Below are 22,333 nucleotides of genomic sequence, written 5' to 3'. Positions count from 1 at the left end.
CTGTTTCATAATTTTTGCCACACTAAGTTGAATAAAATACACATGGCAAATATAGAATTCTTTTACTTTTCACAGTCATCAATCAAAGATTTTGAAAGGCATGCTAAAAGCAATGAGCATATACTCAATATTCTTAATTTTAGAGTTATTAAATATTTCATATACACTGTATTTAGGCAGTAACAGCATCAACATCACAAAGGGCTGTTTTTTAAATAGTGAAATCAGGGAACATTTCACCAAAATGTTCCAGCTGTGAGATGTGAAACTTTTCCATATTCATTTGCTCCAAAGACTTAGAATATTGTACTTTTACTGCAGTTTTCTTTAATGCATTTATATACTCATAGCTCTGGTAGCTCTGGAGCAGTATCAGGAATAAAGTAGTTGAGTATATTCTGTAACTCGTTGATTCAGTGATACTGTTTTTCCATCATTTCGAACAGCAATTCTAATTCAATTTTATTTCTCTCTAAATCTTCTGAAAACGAATATTAGATGCTGATAATTTTGGAAATTGCCCAACTATGTTTCGAAAAATATGCAAAAATATTGTTAAGCTGCCATGATTCACATTCATTTTTGTATGTTTTTGTAGTTTTAAATAGTGAATTTACAAACTTGTGTTTTCTGTGGCTGTCAGCTCCACTACTTCGAGAACTTTCAGGTGATATTACACTGTCTGGTGGATGCACTGAGGGTCTGTGAGGTCTTGAAGCATCTGCATTTATAAACACAAAATGTTACCAATAAGTAAAATAAAATAAAATGTTATAACATGTATTTTTACATTTACCCTAATCATTTTGGCTTGTTAGATGATTAGTTACTGTATTTTTGTAGGTTTTATAATTGTAACATGACATTAATAAGTGTTCAGGTTTTTGGAGTTTCCTTTATTCCAGTTTTGCTGGGAGAGACATTCTCTAGAAAAAACTCTGTTAGACTGAAAAAGCAATTAAGACATTCTTGTTATTTTGTCAATACCAAGTGGAAATGGAGTTACAGTACAGTACACGTCTTTGAATAGCTGTTCTGGCACCCTTCAGAAAATAATGGACCATTATTTGATTCCTTTAACTTTGGTCCCACAGTGCATTGTTCACTGCACAGGCACACCAGTAGCAATCTAAGTGAAGTGATTTATGAAAGCACAAATCACTTTCTCAAGGTCAGATAAGCACAAAAGCAGCTCGGCTTTGGACACTGTCCTCTAGGAGTGAGAAGAAGATGACTTAAAATTCATTTAATCCTTCTTCTTCTTCTTCTTGTTCTTGTTCTTCTTCTTCTTCTTCTTCTTTTTCTTTTTCTTTTTCTTTTTCTTCTTCTTCTTCTTCTTCCTCAGTCTCATCAGAGCAAATGCTTGGATTAACAAATAAAAACCTTGAGGCATGTGAGGTTGCTGGAGACACTGAAAGCAAAGAGGAAATGCTCAAACTGAAATAAATCTGAAAATGAAATGTAAAATGTTCCATTTGTTAGGAAAAATCAATGCAGCGTAGCATCTGATGCACAGGAAGCACCAGACAGTGCGCTGTATTTATTCAAGTTTTCAAGGTTTCATATGCAGTAGGTTTTAAATCAGAGAAGAATAAGCAAAAGGACACTGAACTACTTCATTTAATCACATAATCATACAGCGAGGCATTTTACAGCACATTTTTAGGCATATTTTATGTTTACTTTTTTTCCACTCTGTCTTAGACAGAGATGGAAGGAGCAGTATCTGCGTAAACCATGTTGAAAAAAAGTCAAATTATAGAAGAACTAGATTGTGTTTTTTCCAGTGTGAAATCTCAGGTTTTGCGCCATTTTTCTTAAACATTAATTGATTGGAAACAAGCATGTTGAAATTAATACTGAAGTTGAAGATGAAAAGTGCATATGTCTCCTCCTATGAACTATGTGCTTTATTTGTCTCTATGTTTTCTCAGAAGCCGAGGACAGTAATGAGACTCCATCCTCTGAAGAAGACCAGGACCTGGTGGACTTTAACGCAGACCTGACCATCAAACAGAGCATCTCCTCGTCCAGGAAGACCATCAGTCAGATCATCAAAGACAAGAAGAAACAGACGCAGCTCACTCTGCAGTGGTAAGAGCGCTGCAGGCAGTCTACACACACTACATCTGCAAATCCACACTTACATGGTACAGTTTACTCAAGTACATTTTCTCCTTCTACTGAAAGTTGTATTTCTTACTGCACTGCATTTGTTTAACAGTTGTAGTTACTTCTCCAATTCAGATTTTAAAACTCTATGATGAGCATTTTTAAATATCATACAGTAGTGTATGAAATAGCTTCAATCAGCTCTACCTACAACATTGAATTGCAGTTTACATATTAATGCATCAGTAATAATTATCCATTGGTATCATGTATAACAACACAATCGTGACAGAGCGATTCAGCCTGTACAGTGGGAACTTTAACTTTTATAGTTTGAGTAAATTTTGCTGAATATACTTACATATTTTTTGAATGCACACATACGCTTTTACTTGTAATGGAGCATTTCTACAGAGTGATCTTTCCTAGTAGCTACTGTTTCTTAAACCAAACAATAATAACAACCAGGAGTGACATCTTCCTCCTCTTTTGGACTTCTAACAGTTATTGGCAACCAGTACATCTGATTTGCTCTTTTCCTATATTCCTATATATTCCTCTATTTTATCTCTATTGTAGAGCTAGACTGTGACTGTTTGCATTAACTGTATTCAGTGGACATCTCATACATTGTTGTGAGGATGAGCTATTTTCTCACTGATGTGTCCACAGGCTGGAGGAGAATTACATAGTGTGTGAAGGAGTGTGTCTGCCTCGATGTATCCTCTATGCCCACTATCTGGACTTCTGCAGGAAAGAGAAACTAGAGCCGGCCTGTGCCGCAACATTTGGAAAGGTGTGTGTGTGTTGGTGTGTGTGTGTGTGTGTGTGCCCTTGCAGAGCCAGAAAACGTCTTCACTGTCCAAAATGCCTTCCATAAAATCAGGAAACAGGCATCTATTTGCAGAACCCTAATCCTGCACAACACGTTTCTTCATACTGCTCAGTTACAAGTACAATGATCTTGGTAGTTGTGTTGGAAAAAACTGGTTATGCATTTTTGATTTAGTATATGAAAGTTTATTCCATATATGCCTCTGCAGATACTCCCCCTAAAAAAAAGAAAAAAAGATATAAAATAATAGTTTCCTCTGTGAGATTTTCAGGTAGAGCTGAATTAACAAGAACTTTGTGCCTCCTGTTTTTCCTCAGACGATCCGACAGAAGTTTCCTCTTCTGACAACGAGAAGACTGGGCACCAGAGGACACTCCAAGTAAATACTCAATTTAACTTTCAGTCTTTTTCCACATGTTCATATTTTGGATTTTTGCAAACGGTTGTCATGTAGCTTATAGCTCCATTTTTTAACAGATATCATTACTATGGAATTGGCATCAAAGAGAGCAGCGCCTACTATCACTCTGTGTATTCTGGGAAAGGTTTGACCAGGTGACATTTAACATGATGTAATCCAGTCTTCTTCTTCTTCTTCTTCCTTTGCCTTCTCTCTCCTCACCCTCCTTCTGCTTCTCCTCCTTCTTCTTCCTCCCTCTCGTCTCCTTCTACCTCCTCTTCCTATTCTTCTACTTCCTATTCTTGTTCTTGTTGTTATTTTTCTTCCTATTCTTGTTCTTCCTCTTACTTTTCTTCTTGTTCTTCCTCTTCCTTTTCCCATTCTTCTTTTTCCCATTCTCCATCTTCCTATTCTTCTTCTTCTTTTCCTATTCTTCCTGTTTGCATATTATACTGTTTGTCCATGTTTGGTATTTCACTGTTTGTGTGTCCATCATTAGTGCACACTGGTTATATGTTGTCTGTTTTATCTCAGTCTTTGTAGATGATGTTGATGTTTTGTTCTTTAAAGTCTCTGCTGCAGTTTGAGTATTCATGAGAGAAAGACTCTGGAAATACATGACACTAATTAAACAAAACTACAAATGTAAAATTCATGTCAACATTTATTACCATGAAAATAATTATTTCTTTCTATATACAGCGTGTGTGCAAGTGTGTGTGTGTGTGTGTGTGTGTGTGTGTGTGTGTGTGTGTGTATTTTGAAGATTTCATTGCCCAAACACGATATATTTACATTTTAAATCCCTGCTGATGAAACATTTGATCATGATCAAATCTGTTTCTCTTTGATCACAGATTTTCAGGGAGTAAGCTCAAGAACGAGGTAAAACAAGTGATTATAGTTAAATTTACTGAAATAAAAACAATTTTCGGCATTTTATCAGGATCAAGTCAACAACAAGTGTCTAACACAGATTGTATGTTTCAGGGAGGTTTCACCAGGAAATACTCTCTGAGCTCGAAAACTGGAACTTTGCTCCCAGACTTCCCCAGTGCTCAGCATCTTCTGCTGCAGGGAAACATCTCCAGAGAAAAGGTTGGTGATTGTATATTTACTATAAATTCTATTCATACTATTCAGTCTATCTTCTGCATTTCCAGTAGCTTTTTTTCTGTTTTTGAATTAATTTCACGTCGGATCTTCATTGTCCTTTGGCAGGTGGACACTCTGATCATGATGTATAAAACGCACTGCCAGTGCATCCTGGACAACGCCATTAACGTCAACTTTGAGGAGGTGATAATTAAGGTGATAACTGAAAATAAAAACAGTTCACCATCAGACTCACACTGACGCAGCTCTTCAAATATTTTTGTTTCAGATCCAGAATTTTCTGCTCCACTTCTGGCAGGGAATGCCCGACCACCTGCTGCCGCTGCTGGAAAACCCCGTTATAGTCGACATCTTCTGCGTCTGCGACTCCATTCTCTATAAGGTTGATATTAGATACTGTTTCTACGCTTTTATTACTACAGTGTGCAGGTGCAAAAAGTGTCTCAAACTCAAATAAAGTATCAGGTTTTCCAGCAAGCAAATTCCATTAATGTTTTGATATGCTTATAATTAATACAAACCAGAAAGATATGTGTATTTTAATCGTTCTTTTGCACTTAAATCTTGCAGTTCTTCAGTTTTGCTCAATTGTTCATTTATGTCCATTTATTTATAATTCTGAGCTGCACTTGCAAATAGTCTTTGAGTCAGATGCTAATATTGTTCATAGTATTTATCCAAACTAACTTCATTTAAAAAACACAGGGAGCGATCGGCCAGCTGTGTGTCCTAGTAACTGGAGACTTTTTCTTAGAAATGAAAGGGCCCTGGTTTAATCCCAATCCATCCTAATAAAATGTTCTTGACCTTAAAAGCAGGCATTTTGAAGGAAGAGAACAGCTGAAGAATGATGTTGTGTCCTTCTCTTCGGAATAGATTTGATTCATCACCCAGAGTCTTTAATTCTTCAGAACTAGCAGCTCTCAAACACACAGCGGAGTTTCTACGACAAGAGGGAAAGATAAAGAGCTCAACAGGCTCAAGAGATAATTAGAACCATCTTGATTACAATGATATCTATTTAAATGTACTGGTGCCTTGGAGCCTGTATGTGTTTATACTGTTATGATTAGCAGTGTATTGCTCTGTTTTACTGATGAATCCTTTATTTCCTCAGGTTTTAACAGATGTTCTGATTCCTGCTACGATGCAGGAGATGCCTGAAAGGTTTGTTACTTCAACTTCACCTCATGTTCATTTGATGCGTCATCGTCAAATCAGCTGTGATGTTCATGATAATAATAATAAGAAGAATAATAGTAACGATAATAAGCTTTATTTATATAGCACCTTTCGAAACACAGTTACAAAGTGCTTTACAAGACAAGATCAAATCGAGGACGAACACTAAAAAATGAATGATTAAAAAACAAATTTAAAGGTTTTACAACATTTGGGGGAGAGAAAAGTGACAATGAGGCAAATGAGGTTCAGTAAAAATGAGATAAAACAGTCTAAAATAATTAAAGTAATTGATAAGAAACAGGATGATTACTTAATATAATAATAGATTTAAAACATTAGTAGATCCAGACCCCAAGCCCAGAGAAAACACAGCTATAAAACTGTCTTTAAAAGGGATTTAGAAGAGGCTAAAGAGCTCGTCGATCTAATCTCCTCTGAGGTTGTTCCAGAGAGCGGGGGCCCGAACAGAGAAGGCAATGTCACCCTTAGTCCTCAGCCGAGATTGTGGAGTGGCTAATAGAGCTTTGGCTGAGGACCTCAGGTTGTGACAGGGCACACAAGGTGTCAGTCTGAGATGTACTCAGGTGCACGTCCAGAGGTGAGTCCTAAAAGTCATCAATAAAATCTTAAAATCAATGCTAAAATTTACTGGAAGTAAATGAAAAGACGCTGGAATAGGAGTAATATGCTGTCTTTTTTTGGTTTGGCTGCTGCCTTTTGGACAAGCTGTCATTTATGTAAACTCTGCTGGCTCAGACATGTATAAAGAGAGCTGCAGTAGTCCAGAAGAGAGGAGATAAAAGCATGAATTTCTCTAGATTCTAGACGATCTGAGGCTGTTTGTGACACCGCTGGTATCCAAAATTTCTGGTGTAATGAAAATTGAACCTCATTTCCCATAAAATCCTTTCCTGTCCTGGAAAAAAAGATAAACAGCCTGGAAGGAATTTTTGTAGTAGGTAGTTTGTGAAGCCTGTATCTCAATGTTGTAGTCATGTGGTCATAAACACGTTTGGTTGCAGAGTAACTACAATGATACGATTTGAGGGACATCTAATCCGTGTGAATGTTGTCTCACCAGTCTGTTGGCAGATATCCGCAACTTTGCCAAACACTGGGAGCACTGGCTGGCCTCCTCCCTGGAAAACCTCCCAGAATGCCTTGCAGCCAAGAAACTGCCTATTGCACGCCGCTTTGTCTCCTCCCTGAAGAGACAGACCTCGTTCCTGCACCTGGCACAGGTACCAACATTTACTGAAGAAGAAATGATGTCAGTTGTAGCACAAACACAATAATGATTGAATGAATAATTGCCTGTTTTTTCCAGATAGCCCGTCCGGCGCTGTTTGATCAGGCCGTGGTGACCAGCATGGTGCTGGATATCGATAACGTGGATCTCAGCAGCATCAGCTCACAGCCTCTGCTCAGCATAAACACTACAGGAGACCAGGACCCAGACATCTACTCTGAGTGTAAGAGAACTTCTGACTGACTATTTGACTTGCATTTTCTCATATCATTATCATGGAAATCATCAAAAACAATCATCATAACTGGGAAGAAAATCAATGTATTTGAATTTTAATAAAAGTACAATATTGATTCACTTCACCAAATCTGTAGTCCGACCCGACTCTAAAACGATGCATTCATCATGCTTTTTTACAGTAACATTAGCTCTTCCTGTTGCTGTATGAGAATAAATGAGAATAACGAAGCTACTTGACTCCACCTGAGGTCTTTTTCTTTCTTTTGTCCAGATGACTCCATCACCGTCTTTCAGGAGCTGAAGGAGCTGCTGAGGAAGAACGCCACAGTGGAGTCCTTCATCGAGTGGTTGGACTCTGTCGTGGAGCATAAAGTCATCAAGGTAACAGCTGTTCACCTGCCTCTTTGTGTACTTGTACTTGTGTGGGCACACTGCACGGTCTTGTAAATGTCCTGTTGTGCAACCAAGCAGTTTTTTATTTTTATTTTCGGCCCTTTCTTTCTCTCCGCTAAGCCCGGGAAGCAGAGCGGTCGATCGGTGAAGAAGCGAGCTCAGGATTTCCTGCTCAGATGGAGTTTCTTTGGTGCCAGAGTGATGCACAACCTCACACTCAACAACGCCTCCAGCTTTGGTAAGAAAAGCTTCACACGTATAAAACCTTCCAACTGGTTCACAAGCAAATTGAACCCATTCCTCCTCCATAAGACAGGGGAACTTTAATCTGGAGCTGACGCTATCACTGTCTCTTCTTCCAGCTTCTAAGATGTGAGGATTTTCAGCCTTTCTCTGTTTAATCTCACTGTAAACTGAATATCGTTTGGTTTGGGAATTTTTAATTGTGGAAAAAACAATGTTTCTGAAGGTGACAGGGATCTAGGAAATCAGAACTCTGACACCTCCATCTCTATTTTTACATCTTGGCTAAAGACACATTTATATTCTCTGGCCTTTTTGACTCACAAACCTTTTAGTCTGTTGCCATGTTCATAATTGTGTATTTGCTCCTTGTTGTTTTCTTTTTTGTGTTAGCATGTTTATATGTTTCTGTATACAGTATATTAAGCATGCTTTCCATGTGTTTTTACTTATTTCATTCTTTTATTTTACTTTGTCCTTTGTACAGCACTGTGGTCAGCTCAAAGGGTGTTTAAATGTGCTCTAGAAATACAGTTGACTTGACTTGACCTATATGGACCCCTATAACTATTACTTTATAGTTAGGTATAGCCCTACTTTAATCTTTGGAAAAGTTAGAAATCATTGCTTTGTTGGACTTAACACATAATATAAAGGGAATACATATATAATATATATATGTATATATATATATATATATACATATTAGCAATATACTTGCAAAATTAATTTATTTTGCTCTTTTTTTGCATCATTTGGTAAACTTTGGGTACCCAAACCTTTGCATTTTCACACCAATAAATCATTAACCCATCACATAAACTTAAATAAAAGTGGTTTATATTTCACACTTGAATTTTTAGAGTTCTCACAAGAATATAGACAGAACAGCACTTCAAGAACGAAACAGAATAACACATATACACAACCAAATACAAATAAAATAAATAATATTTTAATTTTCATACAACTACTTTAATTAGGCATTTATTTAGTCTGTGTTCTGTCTCATATAAATTGACCATTTTTCCCAGTTCCTTTTCAATGTGTTCTCTCTGACTGTCAGAAAAATGTCTCGGACAATTTCCAGCCACTCACTGATTTAGGAGCGTTTGCATTCAGCCAGTTTCTGGTAAAAGCTTCCTCATAAATGAAAGTGGTTTAAACTGGCATAATCATCACTAAAATGTCTGGTGGTTACAACCATTTACTGTGGAAGCTGCTGTGTTGCTTTACAGCACAGAAGGAAAATGTTTTACAGCACAAGGCAGGAAAACATTTGTTTCCTTACCAGACAAACAGAAGCAAACCTGCTGAATCGTTTTTAACATAACATCATTTCACAATATATGCCCTTTAAGTCAAAGATACCGGGGAAAGGGGAGAAGATGTGACAGAGCTTATGGGGAATGTAGTCTAACCAGCGTGCACCTCAACCACAGTTAATCAGTCACTATTGAAAAACTACTTATAAAAGCTACATACTGAGCATAATGACAACATGGTGATTATTATTTGTGATATTATTGTAATTTAGCTAATTAACTTGTGCTCATTTCTTCTCCATCAGTCAGTCCACAGGATGAGTTGACCACACACACACACACACACAAACACAAGACTAATACAAGCCAGCTCGGAGCAGATTGCTACAATAGTGCCATAAATAGTAATGGCCAGACTCACCTTGATTAAACAAAGTCTTATCTGAGGGTCGCGTGCTCTCTGTTCAAACACATGCACACAGGCTGCGTGAACATGAATAAACACTGGCCATTTGTTGGGTCGCTCTCTGAAGTCACAGTAAAGCTCAAACACAGAAGGTTTTTAACCTTTGACCCTGCAGGTCAAACAAAGAGCAGCTCCATCCTAAAGGTCAAACAGATGAATCCTCAAGTGAGAGCTCAGCTGGAGTCAGGGAACTGAGCCGGTTTGATATGCGAGAAAGGTTGTTAGGTACAAATCTTTCTCGATGAACTTTTTCACATTTTGTGTTTTGGCGTCGGCAGGTTCCTTCCATCTGATCAGGATGCTGTTAGACGAGTACATCCTGTTGGCTCTGGAGACTCAGTTTAACAACGACAAGGAGCAGGACCTGCAGAACCTGCTGGACAAATACATGAAAAATGCAGGTATCCGCCATCAGAACAGACTAACACCTGGGGAAATGCAGCCACTCACATTCATCTAGCACAACTCAATTCATGCCAAGAGGCCTAAAGGTCGTTTAACTCATACTTTAATCAGAGACATAATCAGAGACAGTTATTAATATTACAGAGTATAAGTGATTGATGTCATTCCAGGTTTAACTATCACCATTATTACAGTAGTGTCCCACATACAGAGGGTCATGCAGGTCAAAAATAAAGCAGCATCAACAGAAAACAGTTCCAATATGGCCGAAAACGAGTCCTTGTTTAATGACTTTTAACAGATGTTGTTGTTAATGATGTGATGTTGCTCTTTTTACTTTCAGATGCCAGTAAACTTGCGCTCATGGCTTCACCTAGTTCCTGCTTTCTTGCCAATCGCAACAAGGCCAACTCTGCCACTGACCAATCGGTGAAGAACGAGTCTCTGGTAGAACACGCCTATATGTCTCTGTCCACCAATCAGCAGCAAAGTCTGGAGACAAGCACGGTCATCTACCAGGGGACAGATACTGCTGGCTTCACAGTTTCAGGTAAAAGAAAAAGAAAATAATCCACCATTTTGTAAAAATAAAACATCCAACCAAAATAAAACATCAAGAACAAGAAGTAGCGTGAATTATAATCAATTTAAACTTTATTCTCCAGAATGTTATTACTTAGATCCACTAAACAACTCATGATAACTGACCTCACAGTCACCAACTTGGATGTTTTTCAAAGTAAAACATAAGTCATCACATTTTTTCACTTCTTATGAAGTCACTGAGGCACACAAAGCATCCTGAAATTGTGTTTCTTCTTCTACGCTGATATAAAAATTCTGCTTGACATTTATCATCGTTGCTATCACAGCACTGGGCAACTTTCCACGCAGGTAGCAGCAAGTGTCTGATAGGTGAATGGTTCAATAAGTCCTCCAAACTGAAAATGACAAAATAAATGATTTGTTGTTGTATTCAATACGCACCACATGTGTTTTTTCTGATCTGAGAAGAAAATGAGCAGAACAACTTTGTCTACCAATATTTTACATTGTTGATGCAGCAATATCTGAGTTTTTGGCCATTTGAGGGTAGAAAAACAAGCTGTAAACACAACACTGACCTACTGTTACCTGACATAGTTGTAATGGTGAACATGTGAACATGCAAACAGTTGCCTATTTACACATTCTGCAGACACCAAGCAATGTAATATTCATTTGGAGTCCAATATTGAATCTCTTTAAGCACTGATTTTGGTCTCAAACTGCTCCCGAGGAAAAAGATCTGTCTCTTCAGCTAATACAAGCTCAACTATGCTCACCAGATAGTTGTTAGCTTTGTCAGACTGCTGGTCAAGTAGTGTAAAATGGGTTTATTGGAGCATCTGCACTGAAAACATTTGCCATACATTCTCATTTTACCCATTGTTCGTACAAAAACATTGATGAGTGCAGCTTTAAAGGAGCTATTTGTGAGTTTTGCTATTACAACATAGCCAACATTAGCTTTAAGCATGGAACAGTTTTAGCTGGTTAGCATGCTAACTTCATTAGAAGACAAGAAGTGATAGAAATAAAAACAAAACAAAAGGGTTGTCTTTCACAGCTGGGGACAGCTCTTGGCAAGAAAAGGAATGAACTCACATTGTTTCTTCTAGACTGGTAAGTAAACACCTGTTAATGCTAACGTTAGCAATGTAGCAATAGCAAAACGTACAATTAGCTCCTTTAAAGAAAATCACTCGTGTAACATGTGTAACATTTTTTACTTAATATCTCCTCATGTGTGTTTATTCTAGACTGTATAATCCCTGTTTCTCCACCCCCACACTCAGGTGGTCAGATGGACTTCTCTCAGATCAGCGGCCCCCTCATGACGCCCCCTATCTCTCCAGCAGCGTTAGTGCACCGAGGCTCCGTCATCAACCAGGGGCCCATGGCAGGCAGACTCCTGCCGTCTTCCTGTTCTTCCTCCACCTGCTCTACCTCCTCTTCCTCATGCCTCTCCTCTCTCAGTGCAATGACCCAGCCCAGCCCCTGCTCTTCCTACCCGGAGACCCTGTATCACTGCTTACCTCAGACCAGCTCTAGTTACTTCCCTCCAGCCAGCAGCTCCTCAACCTCGAACTACCAGCCTGCACTCAGGTTAGCTTTTATGTTATGTTATACTGTATATTCATTCACAGACTGCTTTACTGACACTTATGGGCCATTACTGGGAGTTTGTAAAACAAATAACAATAATGACAAATAAGATGCAGTCCAGTCGGTGTCATCTGTCTACGATATGATGAACAATATGGAGTGATGACAGAAGAGATAATAATTGTATAGGATAATGGATAGCTCTTGCCCTGATAGGATTATAAAATAACCTTTTTGATAAGGTTTTCTGTACATACAAAACATTTATGATGATGATTATGGCCTTTGTTTTCCTTCTTTTTCTTGTTTTGCTTTTTTATCTTCGTTGGTGCGTGTTGTTTTGCTATGCGATGGTAAATCATGAAAAGTTGAATTTTTGACTCATGTAAATGTGTTTAAAAGGACACTCATTAAGTACGTAGTCTCTACTAGACTCTTGGTGTCATACTTTAATATTTTAACATTTTACCACCTTCATAAGACCTCAAGTTTCATACCCATGTTTAGATTTACGCAAAACTTGGAAAGTTATTTCCCTTAATTTGCCATAAAAACCAAAAACTTAATTGCTGAACCAAAGTATAATATAATATATAGTATAATATTCCAAAATTATTATTTTTGATGTTTGCAGTTAAGAGTTTTATGCGCTATTCAAGCCAAATATCACAAATTAAATGTTTGTATTCTTCCTTTTTTTGTCTTGAAAGCAGTACAGTTTTGAAATACAAAATATTAGAATAAAATTCCCAAAAACATTACTTAAATTAAAATGTTCTTTATTTAAAAAAAAAAAAGAAAAAAGTTTAACAACCTGCAGAAAAAACTCATTAGTTGGTGTCATTGGTAAAAATCTATTTGTTAATTGAGTGTTGTAGCATGTAGACATATTGTAAAATATCTCCTGTTCTTATAATGTCTGAAGATTTGTTTAATTCTGTATTTCAGACCTCAGACCCAGAATCAGTGTCTGGCCTCAGTTCAGTCTCAGGCTTCATCTCTGGCCTACCAGCTCTCTCGGTACCCCTCGTTTAATGACCAGCAGCTGACTAAAGACTTGTTCTACAATCATCATCATCATCCTCCTTCATCAGTCCATCACTCATCCAGCAGCACGAACTGCTCCCTGACACCTTATGCCTCTGCAGTCCGGCCCACATCCAGCTACAGTTCAGGTTCAGATCCAGTTCAGACTGAACAGGGGCTGGACGTTCAGACTGCCGCTCAGATTCTGGACTCAGCTGAAGGGTTCGGCTTCGTGGGGGCAGGACTGAACCCCTCAAGTGGTGGGTGTCAGGGACAGACGTTTTCTGCCACAGGACACAGCGGTAAGTCTCAGACTGTGGCATTAAATCAAACGTTGGCAGATTATTAACACAATTCTCAGAAAACAGGATCTCAGTTCCAAACTTTCCTCCTGTGGCAGGTTACTATGGCAACAGCAGTTACCTGGACAGCCAGCGGATGACATCACTGGTCGACCAGCACGTGTCCGTCATCAGCAGTGTCAGCAGTCTGCGTCCCTTCCCTTCAACGTACTCCGAAGTTCACGATCCGCTCAACATCCTGGATGAGCCAGGAAGGAAAACTACAGGAACCTATTTCACAGAGGCTGAACCTGGAGCAGGTCAGCAGGTCACATACTGTGTGTGTGTGTGTGTGTGTGTGTGTGTGTGTGTGTGTGTGTGTGTGTGTGTGTGTGCGTGCGTGCTGGTGTGTTTATTTATTTATTGGTGACCAAATTTTTCTTAAAATATCTTCAGATTATAGAATTATTTAATTTGCTACACAATTTCACAAGACATCCAAAAAGAAAAAGAAAATTAAATGGCAATTTTTCATTTCTCTTTATAAAGCTGGCAACATGTAATTTTATAAAAAGCTTCTTTGTATGTGGTTTTCTTTTAAAACTGGCAACACAAAGGAGTCAGGAAAATTGCATTCATTTCAGCCACACATTTCAGTGGTGTACTGGCAATAAAAACTCCAAAATGTTATATGTAAGAACATTATACGAGCCAATTGCACACATAAAATTACACTACTGCTTAAAAGTTCTGCTTTAAGTGAATAAGCTTAGGTGGTAAAAAGGTAAGTGGTAAACTGCCCAGGGTGAAAACAAGCAAACAAACAAACAAAAAAAAAAGTCCATGTCACCAAAAACTGAAAAATCTTGTGACTTTGATAGAAAAACAGAAAAGCCTTTTTCAGGGATTAAGAAACTGGTTAATGTCCAGCTTTCCTTCAGCAGTGGAAGTAAATGAAGCCTTAAAAGTTAATGCAAACCATTCCTACAGGTTGATGACTTACAAACCCTCTGTCTGAACAAAGGCCGTGTTCGAACAAACTGTTGCCTCACATTATTAGGACATTACTGTACTGTTACTGTAAGTAACAAAGGAAGACAGACTGGTTGGTCAGGGGTTCATCATAGGACAAGAAAATGAGCCAAAACATTAGAGGAAAAGAACAACTCAATGACTTCACATGATGAAAGAGCAGCGCAGTCTCCAGACTTAAGACTGAGAGCAAAGCAACTGCAAGTGTGACACATTTATGATAACTTCTGCAACAGTGTTGGGAAATTTTGATTTTTTTTTTAATTCAATTTAACACTAAAAAGTTCCACAATTCAATTTTTTTTTTTAAATTTACAATTGTTTATTTGTTTCATGCTTCGTTTTAACTGACACAATAAACCACATAAATTTCAATAACAACTGGAACTTGTTTTGACTGAACTTTGATATAAAGTTACAGTCCAAGCATGAAAACCCCTCCTGGTCCTGTACAGGTATATGGTTACAGATTAAAAACTGAAATGTTTTTATTTTTATATTTCCGTTGTTTCCTCCTCAGATCATTCCCTTCCCCCGTCGGGATCTGCTCCCTGCATGTTTGGAGTTCCCTCTCCGTTCCCCCCGCAGGAAACACTGTTGTCTCAGCAGCGCGTGACGCCATCCTCAGAGGTGCAGGACCTGGTGTCCTCGCTGCCTCCCATCAACACCGTCTTCATGGGCGCAGGAGGAGTGCAATGACTCTGAGAACACAAACATCCGCTCGAGTCGAATCAGAGCAACTTTATAACTCTTTATAACAGTGGAGTGAGGGAGGTGAACGCCATGTGACGAGGACACTCAAACCCAGGACATCCAAACTGTGAGGTACAGTATGAACCTTAGCTAAGGAGGCTATAAAGATTGTTTTAACTGGGAAAGACCTACATGACACCTGTCAGTTGTTTTTATCACCACTGTATTGTACCAGGCCGAGCAGCAAAGCAAAGATGTTTATTTGTATGAAAATGTGGACTGATACTTTAAAAATATACAAATTGACAACAGTCGCTCTGATACAGATATTTATTCTATATCCGCTACTGTATTTTTCAAATAGTAATTTTTCCAGTTTTGAGATAAAAAAAAAAAAGAAGTGATTTTGTTGTTACATGATGCCTGAGGGCTTCCATTTCTTCTCTGTGCAGATTCTTGTAAATAAAGCCTCACAGGTGATACGGCATGCTTTTCACTGACTGCACAACAAGAGGAAAACAATCTAACAGCGCTGCGGTCCACACCTGCTCGCAGACATATTCATTGCTCAACTTGTATTAAGAGCTTGTTTACATACAGGCCTTTAGAGCCAAGCAATGCTGCAGGGGATGAAAACTATTCTTTTTGCAATTTCATTTTGAAGGTTTGTTTCTGAACTTCTTGTCCTGATTAGTCTCGGGCTGATTCTCAGGGTACACATCGCTACTGACTCATGGTTCAAAGTACAGAGGTGTAGGCACCTTATTACATAAGAGTACTGAACATTTACTGGTTCCCCCTTTTCCAATGTGAGGATTTACTGGTTTCCTCTGTTTTACTTCATTGGAAATTGAATGTCTTTGAACTTTGGCGTTTTGGTTGGACAAAACAAGTTATTTAAAGACTTGTAACAATTTTACTCTTCATTTTATAAGCTAAACAATTAACATTTTAATTGATATTTGAAAAAATGACAGTTAATGGTAGCCTTAATGTAAATGCACACGTTTTGTGCCAAATGTTTTGTGGTGCTTTGAGCTAAATACTAACATTAGCCCAATGGCAATGCTATAACATGCTGCTGTTTAGCAGGTATAAAGTTTACCATCTTCAGAATTTTGCGTGTTGACATGTTATCGTTTGCTAATTAGCACTACACAACAAAGTGCAGGCGAGGCTGATGGGAATGTCAGTTTTTCACATGTTTGGTCATAAACTAAAGTATCTGACAAATGAAAAGTCAGGGGATTATCAAATCAGTTAGTGTTCATCCTCTGGGGGATATGAATATGAATGTCTGCACCAAATTTCATGGAAATCCACCCAATGCTTAAAACGATATGACTCTCAAAACCACAAATGTCAACTGCATGGTGTTGGTGGATGCAGTCAGAATCATGAAAGTCATTTGGATTCATCCTGTGGGGAATAGCTGTCTGTGTAAAATTACATGAGATATTTTAGTTTGGACCAAAGAGGTAGACCAAACTCCTCCAGTAGCTGCTGCTGCTCTTATGAAAAACAGCAGTGGATTTGCACAAAGACTACATGGATTATTAACATTATGTACCTGGTTGCACGTTTGGCTCTTTATTTTTTTCACTGCAATAATGAAGATACTGAACAGAACGGACCAGGGAACAGCTTGTGTTCTTGCTTTTGTCTGCCTCTGCAGCAGATTGACTTTCAGTCAATAATAGAACCCAATAGAATCTTTATCTGCTCCGATTCAAAGACCTCATGTCAAACCACTAAACACATGAGTCTTTAATGGCTGAGCTTGCAGACGGAAGCACAATTGAAAACCAGGGATCAAAGTTGGGAGGTTTTTATTTGTAATTATTTGGTTTTCTCTGCGACACAATGGAGCGAGATATGACTGAGATAATGGTGTTTACAAAATGTTACCAGAACCAACAAAGATAAATGGAGGGAGGGAGGGAAGGAGGGAGGGAGGGGGTAGATGATGTCTGTGAGTAAGCTTTTAATATCACACCATGCTGACGTCGGTAAAACATGGAAACATGTCTCCTCTCAAGTTTGTCGGCCCTGGACCAGATGGGACATCATAAAACCACGAGATCAAAGCAGATTCAAACATCACAGTTTGTTTGGTCACTTTCTTCTGACAAAACATTTCAATAAAAAACCTTTTATCTGCCAGCGACTGAATTATTTTTTTTAATTTGAAAAAGATTATTGTACGCTGTTTTATTATACTAAACACTTAAATTATATGCATAATGTTGTATAGCAGTCACCTTTAAGATTCATGTTTATTATTATTACTGTTATTTATGATTGATTCATTGATTTATTTAAGAGCTTAAAAACAATTAACAGAAAAACCAGATAATTACATAACAGGTCACAATGGACACAACCTACAAATTAAAAAAGACAGACATGTCAAAAAAATTCAGACATTTATTCTGTAAAATAACAAACAACAACAACAACATTTTATTCTTGTAGCATCTGAAGCATTTTATTTTATTTTATTTTATTTATAAATATATTTATTGGGCTTTTCAAACTTTATATAACAATTACACTTATGAAAGGTCTACACATAAAGAAAAAAACTGCAATAATTATGTAATGTTATGCTGAATAGTATTACATTATCTTTGTACAGTACATTACAGCATCCTCATTTTCAAGTACTCAGCAAAGATTCAAGATAATCAATAAATTTTCCCCATATTGTTATAAACAGTTTTATATAATTAAGATATTGAATTTTGGAAAAAAGAGAAAAAAAGAATATACATGTTATTGATCACATGCTGGGGAACCTCTGGTCAGATACATAGTATAGATGAGAAATGTAAAAAAGACAGAGAAGAAGAGTATAACTGCAGGTTTTCTGACCCTTTCAATGTACATGTATCAGGGAGGTGACTACATTATATCAGAAATGGTTAAAACTGCGAACTGTTGAATATTTAATTAAAACCTAATAAACACAAATACATGTTGGCATGAGTCACACTGTTGTAGATGAATGGTGGTGATGTGGCCGTCCTCCCTCCTCCCGTCTTGATTGGTTTTTATACGTTATCTACTCAGGAGGAAAAATCCATTTCAGGTGCTCATGCAGCGGCACAGGGACAGATGGTGGCATATGTAATGATTACAGAATCCCCACGTTAAAATACTTTAATTACTAAGTCAATAATGCCTGCAACAATTGCTGGACCTTTAGTGTAAAAACAACAGAAGGCGGAAGGCAAACTTTGGGCCAATGTTTAACCAGAACTTTGCATTAGAGCTGATCGAGGCAGCCTCAGTGTGTGTGTGTGTGTGTGTGTGTGTGTGTGTGTGTGTGTGTGTGTGTGTGTTTTAAATGTCATATAAAAAAATGTCAAAATAAAAAATGAGATTAATGTTTGACCAACCATGGTGAAAACTCAGTTTTGTTTGAATAAAACATGCATTTGTTTTTTTGTGTTTCCCAAAAGATCTGGTGCTACAGGAAGTTAACTGGTTTGATTCGGCCTGTTATGACACATACTATAATTTGTTTTAACTTTAGGTCACCTCACAAATGGTAAAGTCTGTTTTGTAAATAAGATATTGGAGAGTAAATGCTGTAACATTTAAAGGAGACGAATTAATTGAGCAGTGGAATATGTTGCTACTATTGTAATCCAGTGAATAGAATAACAAAGTAATATTTTTTATATTAAGATTTAAGGATAAAATGAGGAAATAAAATTATTAACTGACACATTTAATGAACTACTCATGTTTCTAATAAACCATTAAATGAATATTTAGGATGAATCAATTTAAAATTGCTTTTTTATACATATTAAGGTAATAATTGAAATGGTCTATAATTACTCCAGTGACATACATTACCAACCATCTCATATCTGCTACGAAAAAGGCAGATCCATGATTCATTGGATTTGCATTGTTTAGGCCTTTTTCTCATTTCTAATTGATTCTCTGATAATTCATAACTAATAAACATGGGTTGGACAAAGTAAAACACTATAATAACTACAGTGTATCATATACTATAATGTTCATGGTGTTTGTAGTCTGATTTAGCCCTTCCTGTATATTCTGACTCAATCCTATTGACTCATCTGAAACTGAAGCTGCACTTCTCCAGATGTCCATCAGAGGGCAGCAAACTCATATTAAACTTCCATCAGTGTAGGAAGCTTCTGAGATGAAACCCTCTGGATACTGAGGAGAGAGAGAGAGGGAAAGAGAGAGAGAGAGAGAGAGAGAGAGAGAGAGAGAGAGAGAGAGAGAGAGGCCAGATTCAAACAAAAGTGGATTTGTTTGGCTTCAAGAAAGGTCTCTTTCAGTGCAGCAAAGTCAAGGTCTACGTTCACAAAATGTTCTGAAAAACGATTTACTGCTTTTTTTTTTTTTTTCAGCGCATCAGGTTTGCTGAGGTTTCACACTGCACAGGCTTCCTGCAAGCACAAGTCAGTCACATCAATCTGACAGTTACATATCAATTACATCAACAGTGATTTCAATATTGGTCAATTCTTCTATGAGATGTGCCCAAAGCCTCATTTACTATTTCTGTATATAAGTATTAGATATAATGCTTTTTAATAATTTATAATAAATATTTATAATACATTTATGATAAATATATAGATATAAATATATAATTATTTTAATATTATTAAAGCCATACAATTTTAATTTGAATATATAAATGTTTTTAAAACAATTATTAGGCTCAGTCACTAAAGCATGAAATTTAAAGCTGCTGACACCAGACCACAGGATGTTTTTAAAGAAGAAATTAGTGAGTAATTTCATTTGTGTAAATCTTGCTGACCATTTTACATGTTTGTAATTCTATTACAGGTTTTCTTGATAAGTCAGATCTTCGGATAAGTCAGATTGTTTCTGTCTCTGAAAAGTCCTTTAAGACAAATTTTTCCAATAAAGGGGAACATACACTGAGTAAATCATAATGAAGTAAAAAGAGACAGATTAACCCACAGGTCGACCCGTAATTACGTTTTACTGTCAGGCGCCCTCTAGTGGCCGTAGTGATTATAACAGGTGCAAATGAGGAGAAGAGAGCAGTAGAGCAGCAGTAGAGAGCTTCATCAGATGGTGCGAGGAGAAACATCTCCAGCTCAACACTGGCCAGACCAAGGAGCTGGCCATGGTCCTCCGAGAAGAGCAGGAAACCCCAACCCCCTATTACCATCCAGAGGGAGGAAATAGAGATGGTGGACTTGCACAGGTTCCTCAGGGTGCACGTAAACAATAAACTGGACAACACCAAGACCCTCCATAGAAAAGGACAGAGCAGTGTGTGTTCTTCAAAGTGTGCAGCAGACTACTCCAGATGGGGAGGCGGCGACAGACTTTAACAAGCTGGTGAGGAAAGCCAGCTCTGAGAGGAGGATGAGGGATGAAATCAAGACCATCCTGGGCAACCTCTTCCATCCCATCTCTGATGAGCTGTGGCAGATGGGGAGGACCTTTATGGGGATTTTTATTTCCATTAACAATTTATTGAAAAAAAAAAAGATCAGTATCAATGCAGCAGAACCAGAGATATCGTCTTTTTTATTCCACGCGTTCTTCTTTTTTTTTGGTAAAAAACTGGTGTCTACATTACCCACAATGCAATTCGACAGCAGACAGTGTGGTTGGAGATGCGGGTTTATAGCATTGGATAATGTAGCCTAGAGCCGCTGTCTTCAATCAGAGCGGGGAGAGGGCGGGTTGCAGAGATCTGGTAAGCTCAGTTCTTTCTAACTCCACACCCCCAGATTTTTCTCATTTTCAAGCTCGGAGTCTTCAGTTTTCAGAGTTTGCGCAGCTCACTCTAGGGCCACAAAAAGCTACAACTTTATTCACATATGCAGTAGTACTCCCCAACACCTGTAAACTGACTTTGCGCATTCCCCTTTAAAATCCAATAAGGTGAAATTTGACCGACAAATCACAAATCAATATGCTCTTTCTTTCTTACCTGATCACTGCTGCTCTTCTGCTCACCACAACATCCAAATTTAAGGCTGAATTTCAATATTCACTGATGAGATATATTTCTACTGTCTATTATTTTTGGCTTATTCATTAAGCTGCTATGTCTCCACAATCAGGCAACGGCTTCAAGTGGAATTTAGGGCCAAAGGTCAATGTTTCATTCAATAAAAACTTTTTGAATTTTCAAAGCAAGTGTTCTCTTGTTGAAACACCTGTAGCGGTTAGGGTTACTAAAATAATCTCCCAGAACTGAGCATTGATAGAGGATTAGACAAACTGTAGCTCATATTTTGATCAAGTGCAGCTTGTTCTTGTAATTGTTTTATAATAGGTCAGCGCTATGTAGCATGAATGGATGGTGAGTGAGAGAATACTAGTTAAATTAGACATTATGGCGAGCAATTTTCTCGGCAGAATTAGAAACTCTACTTGAAACACAGTGACAGGCAAATATTTCCTGTGTATGGAGGATGGAAGATGCCTATTTAGATAAAACTTCAACATGTAAATAAATTAAAATGCAATACATGCATCATCAGCTGAAATTGAATTTTAGAATACATAAGAGAAGCCCTCAAAGGTTAATCCGAAAGACAAAAAAATGGAAATTTGAACATCTGCAATTTCTTGACAACTGGGCAAACGTCTACTAAACATTGCTGGATGTGATTGAAAGCTCTAGAACAGCTACTAAATGGACCATGTGATAAGTTTTCTCAACCAGTGTTTCCAAGGTTCAAAATGAGCATTGAACTTAAGCAATAATATTGTTTTATGTAATCCCTTTTAATACATGCGTTTAATGAGTTCTTGTGATAAAACACAAAATGATTTAAACAGCAATAGAGAAGTAGAAGTACATAGTAGAGGTATTTATTGATTTAAAAAAAAAGGATTTGATACAATAGATCACCAGATCACTTTCTTATTACAGGTATATGGTATTAGATACATAGTTCTGGCGTAAATCTAGATGTATGAAGGTTAAATGTGGAGTCAGTACTCGGTCCTGAAGCTACAGGTGTGTTTAATCCACAACAGCTGGTGATGCAGGTCTTTCTCTCCCTGATTGTCAATATCTTGGAGAATGAGAGCAAGTACATCAGAGCAACTTGGTGGATATATATACTGTATAAAACTGCAAAAATCTCGGTTGGAATAATTAAAAGTCGGAATAATCTGATATATAACAGATACATAATATCACATATAAAAGGTCCAGGTGAGCAGCAAGAGTCTCCTCTCCTGACATA

The 22,333-nt window shown here is 37.6% G+C and overlaps 1 protein-coding gene across 1 annotated transcript; it reads left to right on the top strand.

Moving 5' to 3' along the window:
* The first annotated feature begins 1,903 nt into the window (after positions 1-1,903).
* Positions 1,904-15,095, top strand: rfx6 (regulatory factor X6). Its single transcript, XM_022765083.1, has 20 exons — positions 1,904-2,094; positions 2,785-2,908; positions 3,265-3,326; positions 3,425-3,502; positions 4,205-4,232; positions 4,338-4,445; positions 4,569-4,646; positions 4,732-4,845; positions 5,581-5,630; positions 6,730-6,889; positions 6,976-7,120; positions 7,409-7,518; positions 7,651-7,768; positions 9,783-9,905; positions 10,253-10,459; positions 11,748-11,868; positions 11,929-12,057; positions 13,006-13,385; positions 13,484-13,684; positions 14,917-15,095. Exons 1-20 carry the CDS (start codon positions 1,904-1,906, stop codon positions 15,093-15,095), a joined length of 2,706 nt encoding a protein of 901 aa, XP_022620804.1.
* The last annotated feature ends 7,238 nt before the right edge of the window (positions 15,096-22,333 follow it).

This window comes from Seriola dumerili, unplaced genomic scaffold (assembly GCF_002260705.1).
Source record: "Seriola dumerili isolate Sdu_G_001 unplaced genomic scaffold, Sdu_1.0 BDQW01000025.1, whole genome shotgun sequence".
Taxonomy (NCBI): domain Eukaryota; kingdom Metazoa; phylum Chordata; class Actinopteri; order Carangiformes; family Carangidae; genus Seriola; species Seriola dumerili.
Note: the sequence above shows the minus strand (reverse complement) of the source record. Positions and strands in the feature narration are given on the sequence as shown.

What these genes read in the sequence shown, in the direction of transcription:
- rfx6 (XM_022765083.1), top strand. Translation starts at nt 1,904, where the DNA reads ATGTGCTTTATTTGTCTCTATGTTTTCTCAGAAGCCGAGGACAGTAAT. An exon ending in GGCACCAGAGGACACTCCAA is followed by an intron (nt 3,327 to 3,424) that starts GTAAATACTCAA and finishes ATTTTTTAACAG; the next exon opens with ATATCATTACTATGGAATTG. An exon ending in CCCAGACATCTACTCTGAGT is followed by an intron (nt 7,121 to 7,408) that starts GTAAGAGAACTT and finishes TCTTTTGTCCAG; the next exon opens with ATGACTCCATCACCGTCTTT.